General features: G+C 35.2%; 2 protein-coding genes across 2 annotated transcripts; both read left to right on the forward strand.

Annotated features, from left to right (window-relative positions):
* The first annotated feature begins 2,750 nt into the window (after nucleotides 1-2,750).
* LOC147390636 (germin-like protein subfamily 1 member 14) lies at nucleotides 2,751-3,803 on the forward strand. The gene is made up of 2 exons (XM_086417400.1): nucleotides 2,751-2,923; nucleotides 3,027-3,803. Exons 1-2 carry the CDS (start codon nucleotides 2,803-2,805, stop codon nucleotides 3,581-3,583), a joined length of 678 nt encoding a protein of 225 aa, XP_086273526.1. The 5' UTR covers nucleotides 2,751-2,802; the 3' UTR covers nucleotides 3,584-3,803.
* Nucleotides 3,804-11,307: 7,504 nt separating this feature from the next.
* Nucleotides 11,308-12,360, forward strand: LOC147390637 (germin-like protein subfamily 1 member 14). Its single transcript, XM_086417403.1, has 2 exons — nucleotides 11,308-11,480; nucleotides 11,584-12,360. Exons 1-2 carry the CDS (start codon nucleotides 11,360-11,362, stop codon nucleotides 12,138-12,140), a joined length of 678 nt encoding a protein of 225 aa, XP_086273529.1. The 5' UTR covers nucleotides 11,308-11,359; the 3' UTR covers nucleotides 12,141-12,360.
* Nucleotides 12,361-12,829: the final 469 nt, after the last annotated feature.

A 12,829-nucleotide genomic window follows, 5' to 3' on the forward strand; every position in this document is an offset into this window, starting at 1 on the left:
TATAGAAACATCCGGTGCCTATGTGGAATGTTACACATAAGACTTCTTGTACGACTTGTTCAGGGGTCCGATGTGTTTTAAACACCAACGGAATCTTGATTGAGATTGGACATATATAATTAGGGAAATCCCAACCAAAATCTATTTATATTTGGGAATGACAACAATTCAAACCAAGAATAATTACTTGAAGAAATAAACTCTAAACCTTGTCACTAGTTGAGAATAAGATAATGAACCTGGCGGGAGGTTCGGTGTTCGGGCGAGTAATGTGCGCAGTATTTGATGGTGGGTATAGTAAAAAATTAAAAATAAATTCTTTCGATTTTATCGATTCTAAACAATGAACCGTGCCATTTACAATGACACTACGACTTCTTACACATACACAAAAATAAAGAAATAGATAAACAAGATCAATAAGGGTATTTTTAGTAATATTTGTTAATCTCCCATTTAAGACCAAAGGTCAACAAATTCAAATGCGCCTGTAACTTGTTGAGGGCCATTTAATATGACATCACCCCACATTTTTTTATTTGTTTTTTCTTATAAATATCCGGTCAAATTGAACAATAGACATCTTTGAAAATTTAAAGCCGTTTTTTTCCCTTCTATTGATCCTAATGACATCATCCAATTTGTAACATATTTTATAATAATAAAAAGTTGAGATATTGAAAGAAATTGATTTGTTGAGTTATTAGACTCTCGATTTAGCATATTTTATTCCACGTTATTGTGTTTTTCATTTTATAAAATTATTTCATCATCTCCTTCCCCCACCCCTCCACCCCCCTTTGTTTACTATGTTTGGAAGAGTCATGTGCAGCCTTAAATTTGTTGTTGATCATAAAGGTTGTTGAGCGGAGACGTGATGAATTATATATTTAAGTTAAGCACTCATATCGGGTATAACATTTCCGATGGTGGATTTGCCCTGACGACGAAATTGAAAGTTTAATCGCGGGCATAGAAAATCTTGACCCTTACGTCAAAAGCTTCATCGAGGACCTAATAATAGAGAGTGTGATTTCTTTTACCGATATATACTACATGGGGTGAGGATGAAAGATCAGTCAATTATTTAACTTGGATGATTATTTTTATTTTAGCCTAGTTTTCCTCCATTATCATTCTTAACTACTATATGATAAGACTTCCAAGCATTAATGTGTTTCCTATTTTTAGAAAATAATGATGAGACAAAAGAACCAATTAGAGATCACAATGGCACCGCAAAACAATAAGCTACTCCATCCAACTCGTACCGATGACAATGGGTTTTTCAAAAGTTTATTTGGACATCATATATATTAGAGATATTTACTAAAAAGTGATCAACGTAATTTAGATGAATTTACGATTCCAGCACACTATTCATTTTAATTACCAAAACGTGAATTATAACGATTTCGGAGGCTTTTAGAAGTGATCATTTCGCAGGTTTAAGGTGACAATTTCACTTTAAACTTGCGAAATTATCGCTTAAAACCTGAAAAATAGTAAGTTCCTTCTAATTTTTTATTTATTAACGAAAACGTGACAATTCACGTTTTGGTATTTATAATGAACACTGAGCCAGAATGGTAAATAACTCATTTTCAGCTCACGAAATGGTAATTCGCCCTAGATATTATTTCATATTAGCTAAGAATAAACTAATGTTGGGAAATCATTTTGAATTCCGAAAAAAAAAAAACCCTTACCTTTCCGTGTACAAATCAAACTATCACTAATTATTATTAGTCCTCTTACGACAAATACTGCCCCTGCTTGAAACTATATTTTGCAGGTCTTATTAATAAAATAACAGAATAATTATTGTATCTATAAATTAAGAAAGGTGAAATGAAAATCCCCAAGTTAAGTGACATGAGTTTCAAAAGATAATATTGAATATTGGTTTTTTTTTTTTTTCTTCATTTTACTGGAAGATGTTATCAATTTGCAGACGTTGACATCTTGAGAGCATCCAAACGCTGACTTTGAAACTCGTGCAGTATTAAAATTGAATTGGTTTTCTTTATCAACGAAGGTAGAGGCGGAGAGGATCGAAGTGCTGACAAAAAGAATCACACTAAATAAATTAATTAATTAATTAATTAAAAAGGAAAATGTAGAAATAACAAAAAGAATTTACTACGATCCTCACAACTCTGACATTGGATGTGTACGTAAGCATAGATGTGTTTCCTCACGAACGAGTAAAAATCATCTACGGTTATGTATGCATGTCCACCTCATAATTGTGAGAATCACACTAAATCCTGTGTCACCCCAGCATGACTCGAAAAAAAAAAAAAAAATCCTGTTGGGGGCGAGGCACCCCTAATCTACATGTAGTTCAGCCCCACGTAGATTGCAGAAGATTACAGTATAAAAGCATATTTTTGAATAAATTCAAAAATTGTAGTTCAGCCGCCCCTGTCCCCTGTCCTTACGTAGAGCCTTAGAAGATTAACACGTTATAGAAGCGTATATTTGAAAAAAATGGTTGGGGCCACGGCCCACCTTCCTTGTGTACACTTAGTTCCGCCGCCCCTGTCCATACCATCTCGGCTGACCCTGGGTGGCTGAAGTCTTGATGGGGCAGTGAGATATGAAGTACAATCTTGAGGTCACTTCAAGATTATTCTTGACAGCCACCTGTCTTGACACCCTTTTCAAGTTTGGCGCTACACGTAAAGGAAGTTTAAAAGAAATTTTCATCCACCTCTCTCTTGACACCCTATATATATGTAATATGTGTATCGCCTCTCAGAGCATTAAAAGATAAGTAGTGAGTAAAGTAAAGTAGGCATGAACATGGCGTCTCTTGTTTTTCTGATTTTTTCTGCTTGTGTTTGTAACTTTGTCTTGGTTCATGCCACCGATGCCGACCCACTTCAAGACTTCTGTGTTGCTGATTTGCAGAACCCTGGTATTTTCTTATAGCAAAGTTTTAAAATGATATAAATTGACGTTAAGGCCGATGTATTTTTTTGTTCTAGTATCTAAATTTATTTCTACCTCTATTGGTTCAGTTTTTGTGAACGGTTTCGCGTGCAAAGATCCAAGGGAAGTAAAATCGACCGACTTCGTCTACAGAGGGCTCCGCCAACCCGGAAACACTAACAACTCAGTCGCGGGTCTCGTCACAACTGCATTTGTGGACGCGTTCCCAGGTATCAACACGCAGGGAATTTCCATTGTCCGGATCGACATTGCACCTGGTGGGCAAAACCGGCCCCACCATCACCCTCGGGCCAGTGAGATCCTCGTCGTGATCAAAGGCAAGCTCCTCGTTGGATTCATCACCACTAACCCAAACAACACTCTATACAGTACAACCCTCGAGGTGGGTGACGTGTTCGTATTCCCACGTGGACTTGTACATTTTCAACAAAATGTCGGGAAGGAACCAGCCCTTGCCTTCGCTGCCTTAAATAGCCAGAATCCAGGTGTGCTCACCGAAGCCAATGCAATCTTCGGTGCAAACCCATCAGTGCCTGCTTACATTCTGGCTAGAGCTTTCAAGCTAGATGAGGAGGTAGTTGATGACCTACAAGCTCAATTCTTGGCCCTGGGGGGCAACCCTTGATGCTATTGTTACCACTACTGGTGGTACTATGCTACCGCATTTGTTAGTTGTTTCGAGATTGTGAAGAACCCTTAATGTAATTGTTATTTTGTTACCACTACTACCACCATCTTTCTGTTTTCAAATGGTGAAGAACTTGTTTTCTATTGTTACTGTGGATGTCGCTAGGGACGATCTTCCATAAATATAAGAATAAACATGGTTGGTTCAGTATTCTCTCTCTCCCGGTATTTCATACTGCAACTTAACATATTAATCTGATATTTGCCAAGCGCAGGCCTTGTCCCACAAATTCACGAGGCCCATACATAAATCTTGCCCGAAATTAGATCACCTATACAGTATTAACTAACGGTTCAGGATTAGGTGCCTCGTAAAGAATGACTCGTGGAAAAAACACATGATCCCAACCTTTTTAATACGAAATCAAACTATCGAGATTTTTGCTTGAGATAAGTATCAACGTACGAGATACGTGCCATGGAGATATGTATAGAACTTGAGCGGTGGATGTTGTATTTTCACCGTCGGGATCATGCATTTGCTTGCCCGTGGGTCATTCTTCACCAGTCAATGGATCCCCATCCTTAACTACTACATGGATCGCCATGGACCATTTGATTGGATACATCCTAAAAATGTGTATATTAATAGAACGGTCAAAAGTAAGAATCATTCAACTACTGGGGACATGTAAAAATACTTTGTTTTTTCTTTTTCCTTTTTTTCTTAATAAAATATTTTTTTTTATACCGGTAACCTGTGGTTGAAATCAAGAGCCTTATGAATATCAGAGCACGGGGACACACTATCCTTAAAAAAAAAAAAATTGAGCAAATCATCCGCAAATAATAAATGAGAGATATTTGGACAATCATTAGTAATCGGTACCTTTACAAGTCCCAACTGCATTTGTTCCTCCAATAAGCAGGAAAAAGCTTTCATAGCTAGCTATTGTGAATAAATAAGGTGGAATAGGGTCATCCTGTGTCAACCCACAGAAACTATGAAAGAGTCCACACGTTGAACCAGAAAGAATTAAAGAGAACTTTGGGAGAAGGGAAACACTCAAAAATCCAAGTCTCGTTAAATCCTAATTTTTTAAGAATTGCGACATCGAACCTGATCATAAGCTTTCCTTCTATCAACTTTAGCATAAAAAGACGTTTGCCCCAGGCTTAATTGGAATATTCGGACTAATTCGTGAGCAAAGATAATATCACCAGAAATCCTTCAGCATTTAATAAATGTTGATTGATTCTCACTTACAACAGAATCCAACACTACGCGACAGAAAAAATTGACGGGCCTAGGCCCACGAAATTTAGAAACTGGATTTTGATGGGCTAGGACTGTCGAAATTCTTGATGTTCCCAAATTTAACGGATTAGAGCTGTCGAATTTCTCCCATCCTACATTAATTTGATAGTTTCGACTCGTTGAAAAAGAAAATTGACAATGAAAAATTCAACACCAATTCGACCCCTTGCTCCATCGAATTTTATGAAATTTGACGGCCTGAGGCCATCAAATTTGGATTTTTTTTTTTCACATTATGCAAACACCGTGCCAATCTATTAGCTATAATTTAAATAATCACTTTGTACAAAAAATTACAAAAGTGATATTGGCCTCACCTTATCAAAAGAAGATGCAACATCTTCTTTGGGAATAAGCGTCAAAAATATGGACTTTACCTCTCGAAAAAGCTTTGATTTTCTGAAAAAAATTATGAACTGCTTTGATCACATCATTGCCCACTATATTCCAAAAGGACATGTAAAAGTCTGTTCGAAAACCATCCAGACCCGGTCCTTCATTTCTTGGGGGTCTAAATATAACATCTTTGATCTCCTGCAGCGTCACTTCAACAGTTAGGGCATTTTATTATTCCTCAGACAATCATTTTCTGAACGGGATTACATGACATACATCATTTGAATCTGGAGTAAAAATATTCTTGAAGATTGAACCCCCAAATTCCTAATTTCTTCTCTATTAGTCGTAAAAGAGCCATCATCCTTTTTCATAGGCCAAATAGAATTATGTGATATTCTTGATGCAATTGAAGCACGAAATTTTTTTGAATTCGAATCCCCTTGTTTTAACCATTGTATTCGAGATTTCTGTAACACAAACTTCTCTTCATTTTGAATCTCCTCGTGAAGCCTCTTAATAGCTACACTCTACTCCTCTGCAAAGATGTGATTAAAAGAGTCACCCTAGATTTTTTTTTTTTATTTCTAAACTTCTTGCAGATATAAATGTGTAGTGTTCATTGCCCTCAGAATATGATTTCGAGTCTAACAAATATAAAATGGACGAAAACATAGCAAAAACGACCAAAGCACCCGTTGATAACTGTCTTTTATATAGAGACCTTAATTCTTGGAAAAACGCAAAAGTAAAAATAGACTTTCGAAATATTTACGCACATCAAAAGAAAAAACTTTAGAAAACGCACGATTAGAAAAATTGAAAGTTCACTTGAAATCACGATTCAAAACGACAAAAATTAAAACAAGTCAAACTGAAAATTTTTAAACAAATAGAAATTTTTTTGAATAACTATAATAAATAAAACTTAAACAAATCGAAAATTTTAAACAACTCAAATCAATATCCAAATTAAAATTCAATCGACTAGCCAAATTAAATTAAAATTCAATCAACCAACAAATATTCCAATTAAAATTCAATCGACTAATCAAATTAAAATGAAAATGCAATCGACCTATCAAATTAAAATGAAAATTAAACTCAATCGATCAATAAAGGGCAACTAAAGCACGAGTAACACGGGATCAATAGCCACCTTGTTCTACAAAAAACGTGGTGAATAAAGAGAATCAGAAAATTAAAAAAATGGGGGAGGGGAACAAAAAGATTATAAAATTGGAGTTCCCCAAGTTTTGAAGGCGTCCCCCACGATTCTTTTTCTCTCTTGATGTTCTGTTCCCCCATGATTCTCTCTCTCTCTAGACACTCTCTACCCACGTCTCTACTCCCTATCTTTCACTCTCCACATTTTGCTATCTCCATTTTTTTTTTGCTCTTTTCTCTTGTTCCTTAAAAAAAATAGAAGAAAAATAAGGAGAAGAGAAGGAATCTCTCCAAGGACTCGCATTCTTCATTCTCTCCCATCACACCTCTCGTACTTACCTCGGATTTCGTCTGAAGGAATCTTACACAATTATTATTTTAGAGGTGAGTTTTAGCTTCTTATTTTTTATTTTACTATTAATTCTTCTTCTCTTCCTTCCCCCTATTTTTTTTTTTTATCAAAGTGATATTATTTTTTTATAATTTATTATCATCGTATTGTTTTGTTCTTGTCGATTATAATTCTTCGATTTCGAAATTTCTTGCATGTTCATAAATTTCTAATTGTCAAATTCTACATATGATTGTAACTTTTCAATTTTCGAAAATTTACATATTTTCAAACTTGTCAATTTAAAAATTAATAGTTTTACACGTGTTCATATTTTTCAGATTTGAGAATTTTGCATGATATTTGTTTTTATCAATTTTGTGATTTATACATGTTCATATTTTTCATATTTGATAATCTTACATTATAGTTATTTTCACCAATTTTATGATTTATGAATGTCCTTATTTTTCAGATTTGAGAATTTTCCATGATATTGATTTTTACCAATTTTGTGATTTATGCGTGTTCATATTTTCCAGATTTGATAATTTTACATGATAGTGATTTTCACCAATTTTGTGATTTATGAATGTATATATTTTCTGGACTTGATATTTTTATATGATATTAATTTTCATCAATCTTGTGATTTATGCGTGTTTATATTTTTTCTAGATTTGATAGTTTTATATGACATTGATTTTCACCTTTATGTTTATTCATATTTTTTTGATTTGGTAATTTTACATGATATCTATTTTCTTTTGAGATTCATGTATGATCGTATTTTCCTAATTTAATAATTCTTGCGTGATATTAATTTTTGCCAACCTCGAAATTCATGTGTATTCATATTTTATTAATTTGGTAGTTTTGTGTAATATTGAAACTTGTCAATTCGTCGAGTTGTCGTATATTCATAACTTTCTAATTCAAAAAATTTATATTCATATTTTGAAATATTCATATTCATAAATTTCTAATTTTGAAAGGTCATATTCATAATTTTCCAATTTAGAAGTTCATGTTCATAAATTTCTAATTCGAAAATTTCATATTATAACTTTCTAATTTGAAATTTCATTCATAATTTTCTAATTTAGGAATTTAGCCAAAAGCAATGTTTTCCAATTTTGAAGATTCATACAAAATGAGATTATTATTGATTTAATAATTTTGCTAATATCAATGATTTTCAGTTTGAAAAATTCTTGTACATTTATACATTCTTAATTTAGCAATTTTCTTTACTCGGGGCGTTTACATATCCGACTGATCTGACACTATTTTTTTATTTGATTCGTGTTCTACCAAGTTGTTAATTTGGATTCAAAAAATTTTACACGTGAACCTTAAAAACATGGGATATGGTCAGGGCTTTTTTTTTTTTTTTTTTTTTCATTTTTTTCCCTTTTACGTAAAATTTAAGGAATCATGTGATGTTTGAAAAAGACGTAGCCGTAAGATCCGTTTAATAAATTTGGCAAAAATTGAGGATGATTGCACCCTAGTTTGACTTTAGTCTATGCAAGTTGACTATGGGGTAGTTTTGAATCGTAGTAGAGACCGATCATCTCGATCGGGCGGATTCAATGCCTGACACCTTTTAAAACACGTAATTTGACCCCGTACCCATTTCTCTTGTCCGTGGACCGATTCAGATCCGTTTTGGAGTTACTTTTTATTCCAAGACCTAAACTAGGTGGCGACTCCCAATTCTTAGAAAACCCGCAATTTACCTATCGGATATCTTTTACTATTTAGTGAAAAATGGTCAAGTCGTTCCGACGTTGTCTCGTTTCTATAGAAACATCCGGTGCCTATGTGGAATGTTTTGTTGGATTTAAAACACATAAGACTTCTTGTACGACTTGTTCAGGGGTCCGATGTGTTTTAAACACCAACGGAATCTTGATTGAGATTGGACATATATAATTAGGGAAATCCCAACCAAAATCTATTTATATTTGGGAATGACAACAATTCAAACCAAGAATAATTACTTGAAGAAATAAACTCTAAACCTTGTCACTAGTTGAGAATAAGATAATGAACCTGGCGGGAGGTTTGGTGTTCGGGCGAGTAATGTGCGTAGTATTTGATGGTGGGTATAGTAAAAAATTAAAAATAACTTCTTTCGATTTTATCGATTCTAAGCAATGAACCGTGCCATTTACAATGACACTACGACTTCTTACACATACACAAAAATAAAGAAATAGATAAACAAGATCAATAAGGGTATTTTTAGTAATATTTGTTAATCTCCCATTTAAGACCAAAGGTCAACAAATTCAAATGCGCCTGTAACTTGTTGAGGGCCATTTAATATGACCATCACCCCACATTTTTTTATTTGTTTTTTCTTATAAATATCCGGTCAAATTGAACAATAGACATCTTTGAAAATTTAAAGCCGTTTTTTTCCCTTCTATTGATCCTAATGACATCATCCAATTTGTAACATATTTTATAATAATAAAAAGTTGAGATATTGAAAGAAATTGATTTGTTGAGTTATTAGACTCTCGATTTAGCATATTTTATTCCACGTTATTGTGTTTTTCATTTTATAAAATTATTTCATCATCTCCTTCCCCCACCCCTCCACCCCCCTTTGTTTACTATGTTTGGAAGAGTCATGTGCAGCCTTAAATTTGTTGTTGATCATAAAGGTTGTTGAGCGGAGACGTGATGAATTATATATTTAAGTTAAGCACTCATATCGGGTACAACATTTCCGATGGTGGATTTGCCCTGACGACGAAATTGAAAGTTTAATCGCGGGCATAGAAAATCTTGACCCTTACGTCAAAAGCTTCATCGAGGACCTAATAATAGAGAGTGTGATTTCTTTTATCGATATATACTACATGGGGTGAGGATGAAAGATCAGTCAGTTATTTAACTTGGATGATTATTTTTATTTTAGCCTAGTTTTCCTCCATTATCATTCTTAACTACTATATGATAAGACTTCCAAGCATTAATGTGTTTCCTATTTTTAGAAAATAATGATGAGACAAAAGAACCAATTAGAGATCACAATGGCACCGCAAAACAATAAGCTACTCCATCCAACTCGTACCGATGACAATGGGTTTTTCAAAAGTTTATTTGGACATCATATATATTAGAGATATTTACTAAAAAGTGATCAACGTAATTTAGACGAATTTACGATTCCAGCACACTATTCATTTTAATTACCAAAACGTGAATTATAACGATTTCGGAGGCTTTTAGAAGTGATCATTTCGCAGGTTTAAGGTGACAATTTCACTTTAAACTTGCGAAATTATCGCTTAAAACCTGAAAAATAGTAAGTTCCTTCTAATTTTTTATTTATTAACGAAAACGTGACAATTCACGTTTTGGTATTTATAATGAACACTGAGCCAGAATGGTAAATAACTCATTTTCAGCTCACGAAATGGTAATTCGCCCTAGATATTATTTCATATTAGCTAAGAATAAACTAATGTTGGGAAATCATTTTGAATTCCGAAAAAAAAAAAACCCTTACCTTTCCGTGTACAAATCAAACTATCACTAATTATTATTAGTCCTCTTACGACAAATACTGCCCCTGCTTGAAACTATATTTTGCAGGTCTTATTAATAAAATAACAGAATAATTATTGTATCTATAAATTAAGAAAGGTGAAATGAAAATCCCCAAGTTAAGTGACATGAGTTTCAAAAGATAATATTGAATATTGGTTTTTTTTTTTTTTCTTCATTTTACTGGAAGATGTTATCAATTTGCAGACGTTGACATCTTGAGAGCATCCAAACGCTGACTTTGAAACTCGTGCAGTATTAAAATTGAATTGGTTTTCTTTATCAACGAAGGTAGAGGCGGAGAGGATCGAAGTGCTGACAAAAAGAATCACACTAAATAAATTAATTAATTAATTAATTAAAAAGGAAAATGTAGAAATAACAAAAAGAATTTACTACGATCCTCACAACTCTGACATTGGATGTGTACGTAAGCATAGATGTGTTTCCTCACGAACGAGTAAAAATCATCTACGGTTATGTATGCATGTCCACCTCATAATTGTGAGAATCACACTAAATCCTGTGTCACCCCAGCATGACTCGAAAAAAAAAAAAAAAATCCTGTTGGGGGCGAGGCACCCCTAATCTACATGTAGTTCAGCCCCACGTAGATTGCAGAAGATTACAGTATAAAAGCATATTTTTGAATAAATTCAAAAATTGTAGTTCAGCCGCCCCTGTCCCCTGTCCTTACGTAGAGCCTTAGAAGATTAACACGTTATAGAAGCGTATATTTGAAAAAAATGGTTGGGGCCACGGCCCACCTTCCTTGTGTACACTTAGTTCCGCCGCCCCTGTCCATACCATCTCGGCTGACCCTGGGTGGCTGAAGTCTTGATGGGGCAGTGAGATATGAAGTACAATCTTGAGGTCACTTCAAGATTATTCTTGACAGCCACCTGTCTTGACACCCTTTTCAAGTTTGGCGCTACACGTAAAGGAAGTTTAAAAGAAATTTTCATCCACCTCTCTCTTGACACCCTATATATATGTAATATGTGTATCGCCTCTCAGAGCATTAAAAGATAAGTAGTGAGTAAAGTAAAGTAGGCATGAACATGGCGTCTCTTGTTTTTCTGATTTTTTCTGCTTGTGTTTGTAACTTTGTCTTGGTTCATGCCACCGATGCCGACCCACTTCAAGACTTCTGTGTTGCTGATTTGCAGAACCCTGGTATTTTCTTATAGCAAAGTTTTAAAATGATATAAATTGACGTTAAGGCCGATGTATTTTTTTGTTCTAGTATCTAAATTTATTTCTACCTCTATTGGTTCAGTTTTTGTGAACGGTTTCGCGTGCAAAGATCCAAGGGAAGTAAAATCGACCGACTTCGTCTACAGAGGGCTCCGCCAACCCGGAAACACTAACAACTCAGTCGCGGGTCTCGTCACAACTGCATTTGTGGACGCGTTCCCAGGTATCAACACGCAGGGAATTTCCATTGTCCGGATCGACATTGCACCTGGTGGGCAAAACCGGCCCCACCATCACCCTCGGGCCAGTGAGATCCTCGTCGTGATCAAAGGCAAGCTCCTCGTTGGATTCATCACCACTAACCCAAACAACACTCTATACAGTACAACCCTCGAGGTGGGTGACGTGTTCGTATTCCCACGTGGACTTGTACATTTTCAACAAAATGTCGGGAAGGAACCAGCCCTTGCCTTCGCTGCCTTAAATAGCCAGAATCCAGGTGTGCTCACCGAAGCCAATGCAATCTTCGGTGCAAACCCATCAGTGCCTGCTTACATTCTGGCTAGAGCTTTCAAGCTAGATGAGGAGGTAGTTGATGACCTACAAGCTCAATTCTTGGCCCTGGGGGGCAACCCTTGATGCTATTGTTACCACTACTGGTGGTACTATGCTACCGCATTTGTTAGTTGTTTCGAGATTGTGAAGAACCCTTAATGTAATTGTTATTTTGTTACCACTACTACCACCATCTTTCTGTTTTCAAATGGTGAAGAACTTGTTTTCTATTGTTACTGTGGATGTCGCTAGGGACGATCTTCCATAAATATAAGAATAAACATGGTTGGTTCAGTATTCTCTCTCTCCCGGTATTTCATACTGCAACTTAACATATTAATCTGATATTTGCCAAGCGCAGGCCTTGTCCCACAAATTCACGAGGCCCATACATAAATCTTGCCCGAAATTAGATCACCTATACAGTATTAACTAACGGTTCAGGATTAGGTGCCTCGTAAAGAATGACTCGTGGAAAAAACACATGATCCCAACCTTTTTAATACGAAATCAAACTATCGAGATTTTTGCTTGAGATAAGTATCAACGTACGAGATACGTGCCATGGAGATATGTATAGAACTTGAGCGGTGGATGTTGTATTTTCACCGTCGGGATCATGCATTTGCTTGCCCGTGGGTCATTCTTCACCAGTCAATGGATCCCCATCCTTAACTACTACATGGATCGCCATGGACCATTTGATTGGATACATCCTAAAAATGTGTATATTAATAGAACGGTCAAAAGTAAGAATCATTCAACTACTGGGG

This window comes from Akebia trifoliata, chromosome 11 (assembly GCF_017979445.1).
Source record: "Akebia trifoliata isolate Shusen 1 chromosome 11, ASM1797944v1, whole genome shotgun sequence".
In the NCBI taxonomy this organism is placed as follows: domain Eukaryota; kingdom Viridiplantae; phylum Streptophyta; class Magnoliopsida; order Ranunculales; family Lardizabalaceae; genus Akebia; species Akebia trifoliata.

Bases quoted from the DNA above. Each gene is read 5' to 3' on its own strand.
- LOC147390636 (XM_086417400.1), top strand. From the start codon at position 2,803: ATGAACATGGCGTCTCTTGTTTTTCTGATTTTTTCTGCTTGTGTTTGT. The intron at 2,924-3,026 runs GTATTTTCTTAT...CTATTGGTTCAG, and splicing joins TGCTGATTTGCAGAACCCTG to TTTTTGTGAACGGTTTCGCG.
- LOC147390637 (XM_086417403.1), top strand. From the start codon at position 11,360: ATGAACATGGCGTCTCTTGTTTTTCTGATTTTTTCTGCTTGTGTTTGT. The intron at 11,481-11,583 runs GTATTTTCTTAT...CTATTGGTTCAG, and splicing joins TGCTGATTTGCAGAACCCTG to TTTTTGTGAACGGTTTCGCG.